Source organism: Equus caballus, chromosome 7 (genome assembly GCF_041296265.1).
Source record: "Equus caballus isolate H_3958 breed thoroughbred chromosome 7, TB-T2T, whole genome shotgun sequence".
Lineage (NCBI taxonomy): Eukaryota > Metazoa > Chordata > Mammalia > Perissodactyla > Equidae > Equus > Equus caballus.
The window spans coordinates 71,782,553-71,804,149 of record NC_091690.1 but is presented as its reverse complement, the minus strand read 5'-3'; the positions used below and the strand labels follow the sequence as shown (position 1 = coordinate 71,804,149).

At 39.1% G+C, this 21,597-nt stretch overlaps 1 protein-coding gene across 3 annotated transcripts in view; it reads left to right on the top strand.

Annotated features, from left to right (window-relative positions):
• The window catches only part of POLD3 (DNA polymerase delta 3, accessory subunit), a 42,148-nt gene extending 20,972 nt beyond the window's left edge, over window positions 1-21,176 (top strand). For 2 of the 3 annotated variants that reach the window (XM_070272063.1, XM_070272064.1), the window contains exons 7-12: window positions 702-774; window positions 3,441-3,606; window positions 6,051-6,157; window positions 13,235-13,347; window positions 14,549-14,627; window positions 19,195-21,176. In XM_070272063.1, coding sequence (XP_070128164.1) covers window positions 702-774; window positions 3,441-3,606; window positions 6,051-6,157; window positions 13,235-13,347; window positions 14,549-14,627; window positions 19,195-19,397 — 741 coding nt within the window. In that variant the 3' untranslated portion in view covers window positions 19,398-21,176. The remainder of the gene's footprint in view (window positions 1-701; window positions 775-3,440; window positions 3,607-6,050; window positions 6,158-13,234; window positions 13,348-14,548; window positions 14,628-19,194) is intronic. The other variant, NM_001100414.2, reaches the window with a different exon arrangement.
• The last annotated feature ends 421 nt before the right edge of the window (window positions 21,177-21,597 follow it).

Here is a 21,597-nt window from a genome sequence, read left to right as displayed (position 1 = left end):
AAGCACCCAGTACATAGTTGTATATTCTAACTGTAGGTCCTTCTGGTTGTGCTATGTGGGATGCTGCCTCAGCATGGCCTGATGAGTGGTGCCATGTCCACGCCCAGGATCCAAACCAGCGAAACCCTAGGCCGCTGAAGCAGAGCGCATGAACTTAACCGCTGTGGCCATGGGGCCGGCCCCACCAATTGTTTGATCTCTGTTTAAATCCTCTTATCAATTCCGTGAGGGAGATACTATCATCTCCATTTTGTATCTGGTGAAACTGAGGCCTAGACTTAAGTAATTCGCCTTTATGTCATATTACTATTAAGTGCTGGAACCAGCATTCAAATCCACTTTTGATGATTACAAATGTAATGTTTTGGAGGTTTTTCCCCATTGTGTACCATACTGCCTCTGATCTGTTTTAATTCTGTCAAGTTAAGTAGTTTTTAAATATACTCAAGAAAAGTTTAGACACATTAATGAATAATAATTTTATAAAAACTATGAGAAACTAAGCTTTGGAGATTAACGCCAGATCTGTGTGGTCTGGATTTGTTCTTATATCTAATGCTTACACATTTCAGCATGATTATGTAGAGATGGTACCATCACAACGGTGTGCTCTGCTATTGAAGAGATTTTTTGACTGCTGTTTGAAGAGCAGCCTGAACATTAGAAAAAAATCACGTGCATTTTCTTGTTTGTGCTTTTAGGCATCTTCGGCAGGCAACAAGGCACCAGGGAAAGGGAATGCAATGAGCAATTTTTTTGGAAAAGCTGCTATGAGTAAGCATTTTTTTACCTTCTTTTGACTAATACATGACTGTTAACATTAATAACTTATTTTATCTGAGGTGAAAGCTACCTTGTCCAGTTTTTACCCATCTGTACACTACCATGTAGCACTCCTGCATCCTAACATAAATTTGCAGTCTACTGACCAATATATTGATAAAAGTAACCCAACTGGAACACTCGGGTTTTAAGGGAGAGCTGGGTTCAGTTTAGATCTCTTGGAGGATAGTTTACTATTCCTATTTTTACCTCCTGCCTTGAAAAGAGAACTAAATACTTGTTTCATAGGGCTCTTGAAAAGGGGTGATTGAAATCAAAGAGAGGCTGCCTGGTTAGGCAGTGTAGTGTTGAGGTTAATATCTTGGATGCTGGGGTCAGTTTGCCTGATTTGACCACCGTTACCTGTCTCCCAAGGGGCTCCAAAAGAAATCCTTTGCCTTTCTGTAGTTATTTTTGCAGATTACTCATAGGAATGAACTAGATAGCCCTCAGTATGAATTAGAAGGGTCCAGGTAGTAATGGCTGTTTAAAAATATTTACTTCTTGGGAAAGCAAATCTCCTTTATTTAGATAAGAATTCTTTCGTATACAAGGAACCATTAGTCACATATTTTCATACTTCTCATATCAAGTACACATCCCCTGAGGGTATGTGGCAGAATACCAGGAAGAATGCAGGAGCCGCAGGATAATTATGGCACACTTTCTTGGAGCATCAGTTTTACAAAAATTTTGTGGGGAAACATTTTGTTATATGCCTATGTAAGCAAAATTAGTCAGAATTCTGTTTTTTTATGATGGTCAGATTGGTGGTTGGGGGAGGGATTTGGGCAACAGTTTCTTTGTCATAAAAGCTATCAGAGAACATTTTTATGTTTCTGAAAGTATATGGAAAATTTGCTAACTTTCCGGTTATTGGGAAACACAATTGTATTATTGCAGGCACAGTGCACAAGGGCTCCCTACTTCTGTGAAAATAGATCATGCTGATGTCATGGCCTACATGGCTGGTACTAGTCTGCTATACCCAATCAAATTGTGTGGTTTCTTTCAGCAATTTTGGTGAGGCCCACATGTTTGTTTTTTGTGTGTTCATAACCTTAAACATGAGTGAATTTTAAAATTATTATTTCTAAAATGCATAAGACATGAATATTTGCTAATTGTAAAATACAGTCAAACTATAGAAAGATACACTTATTTATTCATGTGTTTATTTAGCAAATATTTATTGAGCACCTACTATGTGCTGCATAGTGATACAATGGAGAAAAGGTAGACAAAAAGGTCCCTGCCTTCATGGCCCTTATATTCTAGAGGAAGAGACAGACAAATACAGAGAAAATAAAATAGTTAATGATTGTAATTGCTAGGCAGAGAATAACAGGATGTTATGATGGAATGTAATAGAGGGAGGGAGAAACCCTGCATAAAATAAAAGAATTAAATATTCACCTAATAAAAAGAATGGCTTATGAAACTCATTTATTTAACAGATGTTTTTTTCAAGGCTGAATGTTTAGAATAAAATTATGAATGTTTTTATTATATTTGACACATGACAAGATCGTTGCAATGAAAATGAAGCTTGAGGTGGATGAATAGTTGATTGTGGGGACTTGAACCATTTAAAACTTAATGCTGGACAATAACAACTGTTGGCAAAGGTGTGGAGAAATCGAGTCCTCATACGTTGCTGTGGGGAATGTGAAATGATGTGCTCGCTTTGAAAAACAGTGTGGCAGTACTTCTAAAAAGTTAGACGTAGTTACCCACTTCCACTTCCTAGATATCTACTCAAGTGAATTAAAACTGTATGTCCACACAAAAACTTGTACACAGATGTTCATAGCAACCTTATTTGTAATGGCCAAAAAGTGGAAACAACCCACAGGTCCATCATCTGATGAATGGATAAACAAAATGTGATATATCCATACAGTGGAATATTATTCAGCTATAAAGAGGAATGAAGTACTGAGACATGCTACAACATGGATGAACCTTGAAACATGCAAAATGAAGGAAGCCAGACACAAAAGGCTACATATTGTATGATTCCATTTATACAAAATATCCAGAATAGGCAAATCTATAAAGACAGAAAGTAGATTAGTGGTTATAAAGGGCTGGGTTGGGGGTGAGGAGTGACTGCTAATGGATACAGGGTTTCTTTTTGAGGTGATGAAAATGTTCTAAAATTGGATAGTGGTGATGGTTGCACAATTTAAAAAACCACTGAATTGTACACTTTAAAAGGGTGAATTTTATGGTATATGAATTATATCTCAATAACAAAAACCTTAATGTTTTGTATGTAAAAAAAATTAGAACATTGATGACAAAATTAAAAAGTCGTCATTTGTTGTCTTTCTTTGCTTGAAAAGGTATTTCATATTTTTTTGAGTATAAAAAGGAGTTGCTTTTAGTCAGATGATACATACAAGTGACTTGATCATTCAGGTAATAAGAAAACATGATTAAATTTTCCATAACAGTTGCCTGAAAATGTTGCAATAAGCCACCTCTTTCCCAGTTTTTTATCCCTTTATCCCCTGCTCCTGACATAGTGCCTCACGCTTAGTAGACTGTCAAAGGAATGATGGATTAATATTGCACAATAGGGTTATATATTGCCTGCTATACTTTATTTGTAGATAAACTTAAAGTCAATTTGGATTCAGAGCAAGCAGTGAAAGAAGAAAAAATAGTGGAGCAACCTCCAGTGTCTGTCACTGAACCAAAGCTGGCAGCCCCTGCAGGCCTCAAGAAATCCACCAAGAAAGCAGAGCCTGTTAAGATGCAACAGAAGGAAAAAAAAAGGTAGGAAAATTTTGTCGCTCATGGGGGAAGAGTGTCTCTGCTGGGGGTGAAAACGTCTGTTTGGGTTCATTGACAGCAGGCAGTTTTCAGTTCGGCACTAAATCCTGCTTACTGCCTTAGGGTGTATGAAGAGAGGAGCTCCACAGCTTATCTGGTGACGTGAAACTGTGCAGTCAGTCAAGTGATATGATTTAGAGCCCACAGCCAGTTTTTTGGGCCCCATTGATCCAAATTGATTGTCTTTTCTCCTTTACTTTGTTTTAAATTTGTGGACATGGCATCAGTGTTCCTGATTGTGTGTCTGTGTTTCACTTCAAATTGCCAAATGAAGATTACTGTTTCCAGTGAAATTTAAGAGAAAAAGTTCTTTGTTTTCTTTTTATATCAATGAGTTTATTTTTCAAGTGGTAAAATGTAATTAGAAAAGAAAATAAAAAGCACACAAGCTATTAAAAATGGATCCAGGAATTCGAGACACTACCTCATAGCTGGTAGGAATTAGTCTGTTGAAAGAAATTCTAAAGGACACTGTCAGCACTGATAGGCCCAGAAATACTTGACTTTTGTGGCAAGGTTGGGGCTACTCCAGTAGAAAACATCAACAAATTGCTGAAGTTTCAGAAGGTCAAGGCTGTGTTTAGTGAGCCTCACCTCTGAGGAACATGTGATATAGATGGATTAAAATGTCCCCAACCATGGTGCAACACTCATTGTTGATGGTTACTGCCAAGAATGCATTCAGTATTTCACCACTAGGGAAGATGTGGACTGTATGTTTTTAATAGATGCCCTTTACCAGATGGAGGAAGTGCTTTTCTATTCCTAGTTTGCTGAGAGGTTTTATGAATGGGTGTTGAATTCTGACAGGTGCTTTTTCTGCGTTTATTGAGATGATATGATGTTTCTGTTACTGTGGTGAATTACACTGATTGGTTTTCAAATGTTAAACCCAACTTGCATTCTTGGGATAAACCTCACTTGGTCATGATGTATTATCCTTTTTATATATTGCTAGATTCAATTTGTTGATACTATGTTAGGGATTTTTTGCCTTTATGCTTATGGGGGCAACAGATCAGTTATTTTCTGTCTGGTAACGTCTTTTTCAGATTTCAGTATCAAAGTGATGCTAATTTTATAAACTTAGTTGGAAGGAGTTTCCTCTTCTGTTTTCCTAAAGAGTTTGTATAAGATATATATTATTTCTTTCTTAAAAGTTTGATAAAATTCACCAGTGAATCTGGGCCTGTAGTTTTCTTTGTGGGAAACTTTTTATTATGAATTTGGTTTCTATAAATAGAGCTATTCAAATTTTCTTATGGGGGAGGTGGTCAGTTTTCTTTGTGTTTTTAAAGGAATTTATTTCATCTAAGTTGTTGAGTTTATTGGCATAAAGATCATAATATAGCCTTATTCTTTGATAAAATGTAGTGATAACATTTCATTCTTTCATTTCTAATATTGGTAATATATATTGTTCTCTTTTTTAATGAGTTTTATAAAAGTCTTATTAATTTTATTATTCCCAAAAAATAACAACTTTTAGCTGTGTTAATTGTCTATTTCATTGATTTCTGCTCCTATTTTTATTATTTCCTTCTATTTATTCTGGCTTTAATTTGTTCTTTTTCTAGCTTAAGGTAGAAAAAATAAGTTGATATTTAGTTACATAGAAATAAAGTACTTGAAAGCAAAAACTACATCTCGTACATATTTGTGTCTTTAGCACGCAGTAGGCCCTTGATAAATTATTTGTTGATCAGATGAGTAGTGTGATGGACTATCCAAACAGAGGAGCTAAATAATGTCAAGATGGAGGCGAGGTTTTATATTATGTCGTTGGAATCACCTGAAGCTCTCATAGTCTGTGCCTTTGCTCTTATTGTTCTTTCTCTTTCAAATGTGTGTCTCCCTTTTCTCTCTGGTGAACTCCTATTTAGCTTTTAAAGTTTTCAAGTAAGACTCATGTCCCATGACATTTTATTTATTTGTCCAGTAAAATTTATCATTTTGTATTATACCTAGTGGTATTTACATCTGTTTTTCCTGCCAGACCTTCTTGAAAACAGTATTTTCTTGATCTGTGCATCTGAGTGTTTAGCAAAAAGCCTTGTATGTAGGTAGTAGCTTCTTATTTAACGTTTGCTGAATGATTGTAAGATAAGGGATATAAGAGGAATTTAGAAAAATTCTTGATAACCTGGTAATAGCTTACAGTGGTCTTTAGAGAGCTAGAGAAATTTTTTATTCTGGTTACCCCATGAAGTGACCTAGTTGTGGTCAGTTAGCAGAGTATACTTAGAAAGAAGCCTTATTGGTCTACTTTAACTCTTCTATACTCTGGAATTAAGACTGTGAGTTACGAAGCAAGACCCATAGTAGCATATGAATACTTATATTTTTATTTTGTGTAACGTGCTTAAATTATTCCTGGATGGCAACAGGGGGAAGCGAGTGGAGTTATCTGATGATGAGACAAAAGAAACTGAAAACATGAAGAAAAAGAGGAGAAGAATCAAACTTCCTGAGTCTGATAGCAGTGAGGATGAAGGTGGGCATTGCTATTAATTTTTGGCTAGGGGGATTGTCTCAGTTGGTTCAGGCTGCTATAACAAAAATACCATGGACTGGGTGGCTTAAACAACAGAATTTATTCCTCACAGTTCTGAAGGCTGAGAAGTCCAAAATCAGTCCACCAGCTGACTCAGTTCCTGCTGAAAACTTTCTTCCTGATTTGCAGGATACCTTCTTGCTATATCCTCAGGTGGCAGAGAGAGAAATCATCTCTCTCGTGGCTCTTATAAGGGCACTAAACTAATGGCACTCATGAGGGCTCTACCCTTCTGACTTAATTACCTCCCAAAGGCCTCACCTCCAAATATCACACTGGGGATTAGGGCTTCAACATATGAATTTGGGGGCAACACAAACGTTCAGTTCATAGCAGGGGTCAATTCTTATTATGCTTAAGGAGCTAAAAAGTAATTTATTGTTGGTCACACTGACAGTAGTAATCCTAGCATTGAGAGACATAGCACCTATTTCTGTTTAAAATCTACTTTAACCTTTTGACCATGATCTTCTGGTAATTTGCTAAAATAACAAACACAGAGGGAAAGAGAACAAGGATTATTATTGTGTGTATTATTAAAGACCTTTTCTTTCTTAAAAATAAAATGGAGGTATTCCTTTGACTACCTTCATGTGAATGCTTTAAAGCAGGTGACATTGTAGGCATCAAGGGTGTTGGTTGTGTTTTGTACCACATAAGTAAAACCGTGCTAAGATGCAGAATCTACAGTGTCTGTCATTGTTCAAAGGGAATGACACCATAGACCCATCCAGTTTTAGGTTGTGGGTACTGTTGTAAGATAAGCAAACAGAATAAGGACAAGATTCTCACCTGGAAAATTAATGTGCCTTTTAAAAGAATATCAAGTATTCTAGGAGCCAAGATCTCTTCCCAAATCATGTAAACGAAAGTGTAGAAAGAGGAGGCTAAAGAGAAAGATACCCAGGCTCAACTGATATGCCAGACAGCTTCTACCCTGAAAAGCCTACTTTGAGAATCAGTGGTGAAAGACTGGAGCTGCTGTAATCTATTCTCCATGAATTCATGGCATAATGAGTATAAAACATTTTAGTTAATGGCAGGCAGAACTCTGGGCCAAAGGGATTTCCCGTCACTTAAAGGTACACAGACAAAAGCAAGCAAACTGATGCTGAAAGAAATTAAAGAAGAGGAATGAATGCAGAAGAAGGAAGCTGCTGTGCTGCTGAAGGACAAAACTAAACTTGTTAGACTCTACTCTTAGCAGAAACTGCCGTAAGAAGAACTGAAAATGGTAGCAGAGTCTCCCCCCAAAGGGGTATTAGCTCAACCATACAAGTGAGTGAAAAACAAATTATGTGTAGAGATGACAGAAATGCAAAAGAAGTGAACTGAAAGAAACTGTACAAGGAAGTTGAATATGTCTCTGATGGAGGTACATCTTTGACTCTTCGGTGGATTTAGAGTTTTTAGTGACTCTCTGGAATGAGTAGGGGTAGGGCATTGGGAGCATCCCAGAGAGGTAGTTGCTGTATACTCATTCCATGTCATTTATCAAAATGCTTTGACCAGGACCACTGAAAGGAAGATTCCCACGTGTGTGGATGAAACCAGAACCATCAATGAACATTCTGATCAGTTAAGAGTTGAGGAAGTAGAGGCAACTGCATGCAAACACACAGGAAAATAATTAGGAAGTAACTCAGGACTATGTGCTAATTGGAACAGTCTTCCCTATTTCCAACCAGGAAAAGAAGTTGGGGAAGATTTTAGAAAAGTCTTTGAAGTCGTCAGCCTAATGTACATTAAAAAGGTAAACTAGATACTCTAGTATAAGTGAAGGAGTCAGCTCTAAGTCAAGGAATTACTGTGGTTGATTGAGTACTCATTACATACTTCTGAAATATTCTCTGTAGTTGTGAGCCTTAGCCCACAAAAATAATACCCGTGGGTGATTAGAAATATGAGTGGGGTTATTTAGTTTGGAAAGGAGTGAGAAGAAATGTGATAGAGGTGGACAGCCTATAATAACAGATGATATAGAGCAGAGGCTCTCAGATTTTTTCTCTGGCAAAGATAGTTTTTGGCGTCTGACTAAATTTATAAACCTTTGCCATTTTATTCCTAAATTTCTTCTTTGTCTCAAAGCCAGTGAGATTTTATTTTAAACCTTCACACAGTCTCTAACCTATTGTTTTATGTCCGTTACACTGAATATGTGCTATTAGTTCAATATGCTGTCTTCAGCTAGAAGTTAGCAGATGAGCAGCAGGAGTGGAGGAAGCGGCAGGGACTGTGGAGTCAGACAGACCTGGGTTTAAGTCTTACCTCTGTCACTTACTGTGTGACTTTAGGCAGATTACTTCTTCAGTTCCTTGTTTCCTCATCTCTAAGATGGGGATGTTACCACAAACTGTGTAGGCTTTTCCTGAACGTCAAATAAGATAATGCTTCAAGTGCCAGGACAGTGCTTGACACGTAGTAGATTTTCTTATTATTCACCTCACTTTTCCTATTGAGGTGTTCAGTAAGTGTTCACCTTTAGCAGTTGTACATACTGTCTTTGTAAAGTAGGAAAATGCCAGACCCAGAAAGAAAGAACATTAAGAGAAATATCTTCATTGCTAGAAAGAAATAGGGTTTTTTTTTCTATTTTATTTTTTATTGAGGTTATGATCATTTAAAACCTGGTGAAATTTCAGTTGTACATTATTATTTGTCACTCATATTATAGGTGTACCACTCCACCCTTTGTGCCCACCCCCCCACCCCTCCCCTTTCCCCTGGTAACCACTAATCTGGTCTCTTTGTCCATGTGTTTAACTTCCGCATATGAGTGCAGTCATACAGAGATTGTCTTTCTCTATCTGGCTTATTTCACTTAACATAATACCCTCAAGGTCCATCCATGTTGTGAATGGGATGGTTTTATCCTTTTTTATGGCTGAATAGTATTCCATTGTGTGTGTGTGTGTATACACACACACCATATCTTCTTTATCCAGTCATCAGTCAATGGGCACTTAGGTTGCTTCCACGTCTTGGCTATTGCGAATAATGCTGCAATGAACATAGGGGTGCATGGGTCTCTTTGAATTGCTGATTTCAAGTTCTTTGGATAGATACCCAGTAGTGGGATGGCTGGGTCATATGGTATTTCTATTTTTAATTTTTTGAGAAATCCCCATACTGCTTTCCATAGTGGCTGCATCAGTTTGCATTCCCACCAGCAGTGTATGAGGGTTCTCTTTTCTCCACAACATCTCCAACATTTGTTATTTTTTGTTTTGGTTATTTTAGCCCTTCTAACAGGTGTAAGGAGATATCCTAGTGTAGTTTTGATTTGCATTTCCTTGATGATCAGTGATGATGAGCATCTTTTCATGTACCTATTGGCCATCTATATATCTTCTTTGGAGAAATGTCTGTTCATATCCCCTGCCCATTTTTTTTTTTTTTAATTTTATTTTTTCCTTTTTCTCCCCAAAGCCCCCCAGTACATAGTTGTATATTCTTCGTTGTGGGTCCTTCTAGTTGTGGCATTAGGGACGCTGCCTCAGCGTGGTTTGATGAGCAGTGCCATGTCCGCGCCCAGGATTCGAACCAACGAAACACTGGGCCGCCTGCAGCGGAGCACGCGAACTTAACTACTCGGCCATGGGGCCAGCCCCCCCGCCCGTTTTTTGATTGGGTTGTTTGATTTTTTGTTGTTGAGTTGTGTGAGTTCTTTATACATTATGGAGATTAACCCTTTGTCGGATATATGATTTGCAAACAATTTTTCCCAGTTGGTGGGTTGTGTTTTTGTTTCAATCCTCTTTTCCCTTACCTTGTAGAAGCTCTTTAGTCTGATGAAGTCCCATTTGTTTATTCTTTCTATGTTTCCCTTGTCTGAGAAGACATGGTGTCCAAAAAGATCCTCTTAAGACTGATGTCAAAGAGTGTACTGCCTATATTTTCTTTTAGAAGTCTTATGGTTTCAGGTCTTACCTTTAAGTCTTTGATCCATTTTGAGTTTATTTTTGTGAATGATGTAAAAGAATGGTCGATTTTCATTCTTTTGCACATGGCTGTCCAGTTTTGCCAAAACTGTTTGTTGAAGGAGACTCTTTTCTCCATTGTATGTTCTCAGCTCCTTTGTCAAAGATTAGCTGTCCGTAGATGTGTGGTTTTATTTCTGGGTTTTCAGTTCTGTTCCATTGATCTGTGTGCCTGTTTTTGTACCAGCACCATGCTGTTTTGATTACTGTAGCTGTGTAGTATGTTTTGAAGTCAGGGATTGTGATTCCTCCAGCTTTGTTCTTTTTTCTCAGGATTGCTTTAGCAATTCTGAGTCTTTGGTTGCCCCATATGAATTTTAGGATTCTTTGTTCTATTAGAAAGAAAGAGTTTTAACCAATATGTTTGTCTTTGCTAACATTTTCAGACCTTGTAAATCGTTTATGAAGAATGTTAAGCACATGACCCTTGTTTCAGGTTAAGATAGGTAGTTTAAAAAAATTCCTAGGAAGCTATGAATGATTTCCAGGAATTCTAATTACCCATCTCTGCCAGAAAACTCTCTGATAAACAGTGGTTACATTGCTGGATTCCTGAAATTAGTTTTACCACAGTTCTTATTCTGCTCCAACAAAGATCGCTTTCCTGGGATAAGTGATATTTTCACTACTTGAGTAACTTTCCTCTGAAGAGCTGCAAATTTATTACAAGTATATTTAAAATACACCAATGCATCAAACATTCCTTATGTTTATGTCACTAAAAATATATTGAGGGAGAATGCTTGGCTTGATGATAAATGGTTGGCAGACGGGCATGGATTCTAGTATATGAATGTGGGCAAGTTTTTTTTTTTTTAAATCTCTGAACCTCAGTTGTATGAAACAGAAATAATAGTAATAGGGATTTTGTGTAGTTATGAGAATGAATGATTAATGTTTAGAAAGCCCAGAAAATTCTATTTGTTTTCCCTGTCCTTCCTTTCTTAAACTATTTTATTAAAAAAAAATTCTAAACAAAGAAATACAAATACGCAGTTTCAAAAATCAGATAAAACAGAAGTTTTATGATATATAGTAACCTCTCCTAACTGCCTCAGCTAATTGACTGATGCTTCTCTGGTCAACTTTCTTCCATTTGCCTTCCATCTTCCAGGGATTTGTTGAAGTTTCTTATTCATTAAGAGCTCTTGGCTCCTCTTCTGTTCTCTTCCCTGTTGCAGGGGGGTTACAACATTTATCCCTTTATTATCATTATGTTTCTTTCTGGGGGTGTGGAAGGGAGAAGGAGGGATATGTTGACTCTTTCTTGACCTAGAAGCCCCTCATCCCAAATTTAGTTGAGAAAATGATTGTCTTCCTTTATTTAAAAAAATTATTGGTACGTGTTCACTGACAGGGAAATTGTGGTGCCTCTGCCTCTTGGAGCTTAGAGTCTGGAGGGGAATCTAGATAAACAGTTCCATACAGTGCAGTGAGAGGGGTCTTAGAGGGTGCCACTGGGATTAAGTGTTTTCCTTGGTTAAGTCAAGTGGTTACAGAACTGGAAATAGAATAAGAACTCCTAAATTTATTACTGTGAGTACTCAAAATTTCTTTTCTTTGGCTTCCTCACTATATAAACTTTCCTACTACCACTGTAACACATTGTGACACAGCTTTCTTAATGGCTATACCTTCAGAAAAATGGGTGCTTGGCTCTGTGGTTTGACTTTACTCTTGCTTGCCTGAGCTCCCATCGTGTTCTAGCCTCCAAGAACTGGGTTAATAACTGGACCACTTTCCTTTTATGTTTCTGTCTCTTGTTTCCCAGAGGTTATAAAGTTTTGGGGCCCATTTCATACTTGAAGTGTATAATTTATTTTTTCATTCTGGCTCCTGTTCTGCTTCACCTCTTTAGGTCATTTGGCCTTGAACCCTCCACTGTCATAATTTTTAACACTGACCTAATCAGTTGGGAGAATTTCAGATCCAAGACTTGTGCTAAGAATTTGAATACAGCCAGGAGATTCAGGGAGCAGGTGAGGCTAAGCAGCTACCGGGCCCCCGACCAGCAGTTTCTTTGTTTTGATTAAGCAATAGGTCACCTGGGGATTTTCATTTCGCCTTTCATGGGTCTTATACTAAGACCACTGTTTCTGGAACTGTTCAAAAATGATGGGATCCCTCTGTGATGCTCTCTTCTCAAGTGGTACCATTTCCATAGCAGTATTTCTTTCCTAAAAGTGTTCTTTCCTGCTAATCTCAGTGTAGCAAAACAAGCCTCATCAGTAGGGCAATCACTAGAAATAGTTTCCATACAACATGGTAAGCAGGTCTTAATTGTTAGAGCTATAATTGTGATCATCATTTCAAAGATGATTTTTCCCACGAAATTGATGCTTTTAACATCAGCTGGAAAATTTCAGTCTAACAAACATCTCAGGTGATTGCAAATAATCCTCATATCAGTCACAAAGACTCTGGCATGGAACATTTGGTATAATCTGAGGATTATATCCACTTACTTGATCTTAAGAGGAAATTTCTGGCCCTGAGTGGTAAGGCAGCATGGAATAGTTGGAATAGTAAGGCTGTGGAATCAAACCGCCTTGGATTTAAAACCTTCCTCAGTGGCAAGCTCTGTGACCGTGGCAAGTTAATTAACCTCTCTGAACCTCTGTTTACTCAACTCCAATGTGCAAATAATAATATTTGACTCTTAGGGTTGTAGTGAGGATAAAGTGAAACAATGTAAGTGCAATATATGACCCATGGTAGATAATCAGTGGATATTTATAAAACAACTTTATACTCTGACTTATCTGTAAAATAAAAAGTTTAGCTAAGGTGATCTCTAAGGTACATTCCAGCTCTAATAATTTTTGATTCTCTGATTTTCTTTGTATAAAATTAATAAAACATGTATTTTAAAGATATATGTATTTAAAGATATATAACTGCAGAGTCCTTGGTTGTCATGAATTACTGCTTGCAAAATCCCCTTTGCTGGACATGGAAGTTTAGAGAGCCAGTGGAGAAGGTGTTGCACCAGATAGTGCCATAGTTCTCTTCTCTAAGCTGGTTTCATTATTTTCAGTCGTACCAGACTCTCCTGGCGCTTATGAAGCTGAGTCACCATCCCCACCTCCTCCTCCTTCTCCATCTCCGGAACCAGTGCTGAAGACTGAGCCAGAGCCTTCTTCCATCAAGGTACAACTTTACTGGGATGATTGACTTTCCAAGTGTCTTTTATTGTCCAAGGACCTAGAACTACTCTGCTAAATCGGTTCACTCCTGTCTGCTTCACAAATGCCAGCAGATGGCTCGTGTCTCATTCTGCTCTCCGCTAGGTAGTACAGGATGGGCTCTCTTCTCACCTGAAGTGAGAGTTCAGCTATAGGATGGCATCTCAGGAAGGTTGCAGAGGTCAGTCCTGGGAGCTGGTTTGTTTTTCATGACCTCCAGCATCAGGGCTGCTGTGCTATATTCAGCTCCTTTTGGAATTGTGCAAAATGAGGTATTGCCTGCATCAGAGCAAAGTGTGTGAATGATAGAACAGAACTAACAACTTATGCATATTTGTGGTTCTTCAGAAGCTCTCCTGGAAAAGGGCTAGATGAGAAAAGCTGGTAACAAGGGGGAAATGTAGTTGTGAATGATCCTCAGCTGCATCTTGTCTTTATCTGTTCGTGTAGATAATGAAGAGTTGAGAAGATGGGTGCTGACAAATTTTTTTTCTTTATGACTGTTAGTTTTCCTTAATTCATTGTGTCAAGACTATCCTTTCAATTTTGCGCTGATTTCCCCATTAGCTGAAAAGAAAATGAGATGAAAGACCAGTGGAGATAACAGAAACTTGGTGTCAGTGATAACCTGTTTGAGACTAAATTAGATGCTTGTAATGTTGCAGTGTTAAGGCTGGAATAGCAAGGATCTACAACAAGGGCACATGCTGTGGAAACCTCTGGGTTGGTTTAGGGGCCTTCCCTGTGTGCTCCCATAATGCCTGCTGCATCACTCCTTCAAAGCCCTTACCACAGCGGATTGCATTGGTCTGTTCTACTTGTCTGTCTCCTCCATTAAGGTCCTTCTCCTCTCGGTCTTTTAGCCATGGTGCCTGCACTACCCAACAAGAGTTTTTTAACTGAATGAACACAGGTCTTTGCTCAACATGCTACTTTTCTTCTCACAAACAATGAAATATTGAGCCTGCACATAGAATGAGCATACCTTGTCTGTGTGGTACTGCCGGCCCCCTAAAAGGAAGTGTGTAGAGTTCCTTGTTCAACATTTTGTCATCAGGGAATGTTGGAGGGTGATTGTTATAGATTAAAAAGCTTCTGTAATTTTTCTTTGTAGCTTCATTGGTCAGCTTAATGTTGTATCCTCTGATCTTCCTATGATCTTTCAGAGCTCAAATGGAGAAAACAAAAGAAAACGAAAGCGCGTGCTGAAATCTAAAACCTTTGTGGATGAGGATGGCAGCATAGGTAAGGAACATTTTTTGGCTCCAAATTCAGAGACAGAGTTATTACCTAAAAGAGGCACCATAATCCCTTAGAGAGCACTGTGCCTCCAGCTTTCATGTGCACGTGATTCACCCCCAGCTGATGCTGCGCCACTTGTCTGTGGCCCACACTTTGAGTAGCAGAGTATAGAGAACACTACAACTAAAGTTAGAAAACCTGGGTTCCTGCTTGGGCCATATGCTGTAAAAATAAGCTTTGAAATCTTAGATAAAAGTCACGTCACCTCTGGTGGGAAGTTTCTTCATCTGTGGAATGGAGGTAAATATCTATTTTTGCCTATATTTGGGGTTGCTGTGAAGATTCAGGTGAGGTAATTAATATGTCTAAAAACATGTTTAAGATAGAAACTACAGTACCAACTTAAAATGTTTTCATAGACGTTGAGAAACATTTATGGGTTTTTTTAGAATGGTGGTTTTATGCATTTGAACAGTGGAAAAGAAGCTCTTATAGATATTAGACTCTGAAGAGAGTGTCAAGAGTCTTCTTGGTATTTTGTCCCACTTGTTCTGCAGAGGGTGTGACTCCTCCACGTCGCCTCCTTTATGTTTCCTGTTTGTAAACCATGTTAGGTCTGTGGAGGTCTAGAGGGGCCTTAGGATTCAGGCTTGTTCTACTCTTTCCATAAGTGACCCAGACTTCTGTGGGGCTTTTAGAATTCAGCACTTGAGGCCTGATGGGTTGCTCAGACCCTGCTACAGTCTTTTTGTGGTTGGAAAGAGTTGTGGGTTATGTTCTTAAACCTCTTGTTAGTTGGATAGCCTATAATTGTTGTTTTTCCTTTCCTGTGGCACCTGCCACAGCTTGGCTTTCCTAGAGAAGCATTTTTACCCTTTTTTTTTTGGTGAGAAAGATTCGCTCTGATCTAACATCTGTGCCAGTCCTCCTCCATCCTCTGTGTGGGTCGCCGCCACAGCCTGGCCCAGCAAGTGGTGTAGGTCCTCGCCCAGGGTCTGCACCCGTGAACCTGAGCCACAGAAATGGAGCACACCACACCCAACCACTATGCCACGGGGCCAGACCCTCCCTTTTTTGACTTTCCTTTTCTGGTCCAACTTTTTGTCTTAAAAAGATTGATTGACTCTGAAGAATCATCTTTTCCTAGGCAATGTGGTGGTTAAAATAGGTGAAGACGTCTCATGAATTGTGAGCCACTTTCCATTGTTTCCCACCTCCCACTCCTCTGAGAAGGCTTCTGCCGTTTGAATGGTAGCATAGGATTGGGGACTAAAACTCTTTGCATGTGGAAGTTCTGTCTTTACAGTGCCAAATTTCCTGTGAGCCTATGAATTCTGGACTTTAAGTGATCTCTGTCTCTCTTTTTTTTCCTTTCAGTCTTTTAGTAGTGCATTTTCAAGCCTCTTGGTTTGACTATTGGTGGTAATATATGTATTTTACTGTTGAATTTCTTATTATTTTTTTTCTTTTAAATTTAAAAGGACAAAAGCATCAGTGCCAGTTTTTTCCTCCTTCCTCTACCCCAAAAGAAAAATGTCAGATACATCTCTGTGAGAGTTTATTGGGAATTTGTGGCTAATTACCTATTTCTTTATTCAAAACAGTACTCAAATTTTGGCCAGGTATGGGCTGTGGACTTTTTTGCACTCCTGTCTCCAGACAGGACTATTAAGAGCCTTGGATGCAACAGTGAAAACTGTGCTCACATAGCACTTTTTTTACGGTTTTTAGTGCAAGCTCAACCTAATGAATCTTGGCTCCTGTTACCAACAAAGGAGTTCTGCTTTCCTCTCTCTGCTCAGACCATTCCAGATGTCCCGGTGCAGGGGGCTTGCCCTGTCCTGTGCTGGGTCAGAGTTGGTCTGTGGTTTAAAGGTTGATCTTTGCCTTTCTATGAGTTTGCTACAGGGACTGGGAATTGGACCCCTGAGATAAGCTTGGGCTGGACTTCTGGACAAGGTGCATTTCTAAGAGTTAAATGGTTGGATGGAAAAGAATTCTGATGTTACCTGCTTAAACTGGGCCTTTTTTTATGGCAGCCCAGAAAAGTGGCATCATGTTTAGCTAAAATAAAGGTCCTGTGTTTTTAAGTTGAAATCTCCTTTTTCCTATACTTTGAAGTAGCTACAGCTTTGAATGTAGAAATGTTCCTTTTAGCTCTTAAGGTATACCAAGTGTGCTGCTTAAGAAATTTTGTTGGTGCTTCCCTGACTGGTTTTTAACTCCCCCAAGCAATGCACTCCACAAAATTGGCAGTGAGATAACCAGTGGTTTCATTAATAAGTAATGAAATAATGAGCTAATTGATGCTGGAGTTTAATATTATAGACATGTTGTCATTTGAATACAGAATATAGCTTATATAGCTTAATATCTTAATATAGCTTATAGCTTACAGAAGGAGCAAGTCATGCCACCATCTAGTAGTAAGTAGTTTTCTTTTTTATATCTGCAGATGGCTGTTCAGACTTCCCTAATTTGAGATATTGAGTAAATAACAGCACATAATTTGTTCCAATAATCCAATTACATAGTGCTTTTGAAGTTGTATATGAGATGGGGATGGTGTTCTGGGTTATTAATTGCTGAACTAATAGGTATGCCATGGAAATTCCCTAAGTATCTTACAGCAACATTTCTCAGACTTGACTGACTATGTGCGTTACTTGAAGATCTCCCTAAAATTCAAATTCTGCTTCAGTAGGCCTCAGGTAGGACCTGATATTCTGCATTTCTAATGGGCTCATGGGAGATTCCAGTGCCTCTGGTCTGTGGAGCCTTAAGGCTTTCGAGAACCCTTAATATATATTCGAAGCTTATTTGTGTTTTTTTAGCCTCTAAGTTGGCAGGAGTCAGCAAAGTGAATTCTAGGCTCTTGAAAGTAATGACAAATCTTAGGAACTCTTAGGGAGGGGCCTATTAATTATGCAATTTTAATTGGATTAGATGGTCAAGGTGAAGGAGTGCTCCACTGGTAATAGCTAGTTGACCTCCAGCATGGCCCATTGTAAGGGTGAAAAATAGCACTGAAAAGTACTTGCTAAAGATTGCTAGGTGCATCCATACATTCTGGGTGGCAGTGCTATCCCCATTTTATAGGAGAAGAAAGAACAGAGATTCTCAAGGTGTGGTCCCCAGACCAGCAGCATCTTCATCACCTGGGAACATGTTAGAAAAGCAGATTCTTGGGTCCACCCCAGACCTACTGAATCCGAAACTCTGGAAATAGAGTCCGGCAGTCTGTGTTTTAACAAGCCCTCCAGGTGATTCTGACGCATGTTAAAGTTTGAGATTATAGAAACAGCAGACTAGGTATTAGAACACAGATCTATTTGATTCCAAAGCCTATGCCTCTAGAACACTTTGATAATATATTTTATTAGAAAGAAATGATCAATAAGTAAGAGCTTAAAACTGTCATTGTTCTTTAATGGAAAAATACCTTTCAGTTTAATACCTTTCATTTATTATGCATATTAGGTTACTCTGTTCAGCTAAGAAAAGGTGTTTTCCTTTCCTGTTTCTCCGTCATTTGCTGCAACCAGGAATGCTGAGAAAGAATTTAACTGACATTGGTTACACAGCTGCTGCAGCTCTCTAAAGTCACAGGAAGGTGGCATTGTGCTGTTTCTTGTGGTTGGTGTACGCACTCCAGTAATATTGAAGAGTTCTTATCAGTTCTGTGACATCATTGTTGGAAGCCATTGTCCCTGCCCTTCGGGGCTTCCTTGTAATGACTCCTCCCTGATGTAATTATTTTCAAAGTTGCCATTGGAGAGGGTTCAGTGAATTTTATTGGTAGGAGAAAAGGTAAAATATGCCTGTGGCTTATAGGGAGTACGAGAATTGGTAACTGTTTCTCATTTTATCATCATCCTTACTTAAAACTATCAGGTTTGTCTTCTGATTGAGTTTGCTTGGGACAGTTATCTTCATGTTGTGGACTACTACTAAATCTTGTGTCACTCAGAGCTAGGAACTGAACAATTGAGTAACTGATCTCCAATTCTCTGTAGTTAGGATGTGCAGAGAGTGGGTGATGTGAGGATAGCGCTAGCCAGGAGGGTCCATGGCTGTGAGCATAGCTAGATAGCTTGGGGACTGGTAAGTAAAGCGGAGATTAAGACCAGAAAAACCAGCCATGTATATAAGCAGGCATTGTGGGTCAGGGAGGTAAGACTGAAGAAGTCAGTCAAAGCATGGAGGTATAAGTAGGTATTTGGGATACCAATATAGAGCTCACAGGGTAAGCTAGCATAGACCAGTGCCTAAATACAGGATTTGGGCAATCAAATGATGAGGGCCCATTTAAAGGCTTGGGACACAGCAGTAAGGGAGTAAGGGTGAATGTTGATTCAGAGCCCTAGCTAGAGGCTATGTGAACTCAAGATGCATACTTCCTATCTGAAGGTGGATCAGATCTCCCAGTGGGAGAAAGCTTAGGTGGTAGGTGAGCACACCTCCCTTGATCAGAGGGTCTGAGGGGTGAGTAAGGCATGTCAATTTCTTGATAGAGTAGTGTTCTGAATGACTCAATCCACTCATATTCCATTTTCCCATATTCTACCAGTGACTGAAAAAGTCTATGAGAGTGAATCCTGCACAGATAGTGAAGAGGAGCTTAAGATGAAGACATCCTCTGTACACAGACCCCCAGCCACAACTGTGAAAAAAGAACCCAAGGAGGAACGAAAGGGCGCTAAGAAAGGGACTGCTGCTCTGGGCAAGGCCAACAGACAAGCATCCATTACTGGCTTCTTCCAGAAGAAGTGACTTGCTGTCTCTGTTGGGTCAGAGACGTGGAGTGGTCAAGGGAGAAGACCAAGACATACGGACTCTCACTTACTGTGTAAGTTCATCCAGCGCCTCACCTTGCCTGTGTCAAAAGACCGTTCTTCCATCCTGTAAGGTTTATACTGCTTCTGGTTTTAACCAAAAGGAAATCACCTGGAAGCAAGAGGCAAAAGAATATTTAAAAAGCTGTTAACTTCTAATGACATTTTTTAAGCACAATCTTTGACCTGTCCAGGAGAAGAATTTACTCCAAAAATAAATTGGAACAGGTTTCAGAGTTATCACTGAAGCCGTTTAGTGGCTAATCCACTGCACCCTACCGGCCCTATGCCCTGATCTGTTATGGCTCAGGAAGTCTTCCTCCTTGTTCCTTTGTATTCTGTGGACTTGTGTGGGTATTCTTTTATCCCTGAATTTTACTGGATGTGTTTGCCACTCTCCCTATCATCCCTTCCCCGCTACCACACTTCTGTGTGAAGCCATTTTCCGTAAGTCTTTTAAATCTTGGTTGGACTAAAGGCTGAAACAAAAATCTCCCTGTAATCCTCTTTTCCTCCATTATGAAGTACACTGACTCCAGGCTGCAGTGTTCTACCCCTTTCACAAAAGCTCTCTCACTAGACCTTCATTCACAATTAGTGGTTAGGGAAAAGCCTCAGGCAGAGCACAAATAGAAATGTAATGATGTATTCAACTCCACCAGAAATTATTTAGAGTCAGCATTGATGATATTAGAGGACTTGTCGTGTTGCTGACACAGGGCATGCTTTATACTGCTCTTCATGATTTTGTCTCCTTCCTTGTCTCCCTTTCCCACTCTCAGTATCTAGAGAGTGAAACTCATACAGTGAAATGAAGGCTAAAAAGAAATCCCTTCCTATATCCAGTGTACCCCAGTTAAGTAAAATTTCTGCTTCTCAAGGAACCGGAACGTTCAGAAACAACAATTTTCCAGGAAGGTAATAGGAAGAGATAAAGCACACCTTTACATACAGATGTTCCTCCTCTGTATTTTTAACTCTCTCATTTGCCTAGAAGTACAGACTGTCCAAGAAGAGATGCAGAGACTGAGTTGTTGGTAATCTAAACGCAAATAAAACATTTTCATTTGTTACTTATGGAAAATCATCTATTCCAGTGATAACTTTTAAGTGAGTTCCGTTATGGCCGGACAATGAACTCAGTGGATCGAGGTGGTGTGGTGGTGATCTTGCACAGTGAGCTCTGGGGAGAGGAACACAGGCTCGGATGCTGGCGTGACTCATGACTAACAGACGAGGGATGTCTGACTTGCTCCTTCCGCCTTAGCCTGGTGTATGTCGTAAGTGATGCAGTCAGCCGTCTACTGTTTAAGGTTAAGATTGTGACTGGCCTTGGATTAAGAGGAACTTCTTTAGCAAGCGTCACCCAGGGCTCTCCAGCCAGGCACCCCACGGACTTGATTAAGACCAGAGGTTTGGGAGATGAGTCCTGGCGTTAATGTCTAGGCAGAGAAGGCAGAGGCTTTTTGTAGCAAGCTGAGTAAAGGTTGACATATTCCAAACCCCTTTCTTTTTAAAATGTAAAAGGCTGAAGAGAAGAATGGAAAGCGTGGACTTAAACCTTTACAAAAAAATTTCTGGAGAGGAATCCCTTTTAAATGGTTATTTTTGTCATTGCCTTTAGGACTACAAAATTAAAGAAAAAAGCAACAATCCAGTCTTTTTAAAAAAATTATTATGCTGGGATCTCTAATAAAACTGAATTTTGAATTGGAAATCTCTGGTGCCGGTGGAGTTCCATCTTTGAAAGGATAATGCAAATCCTGTGGTTAGTATGCCCAATATGCTGCCTAAATTCTGAGCTGTCTGCAAGGCTTAGGAAGTAGTAAGTGGTGGCTTTTTTTTCTTTTTATACAAAACTCTACCATGTTATCCACATGAGTTAAATAAATTTGAGAAGCTGTTTTAATACAGTGCTTCAAACTAAATGTCTGATGAGTCTGTCATTTGACAGGATGGCAGCAGTGTGGGCAATTATTTAAACTCTCAACAGGAACAAGGCTGGTTTTCAGTTTATATTGTTAAAAGTGCATACCCATAGTCTGAGATGGACAAGTTATTTGCTGCCTTCATCATTTTTTCAGCCTTGTGGGAAATCTTAGTTTCAGCCAACCTCATTTTTTAGTTCATTTAGAAGG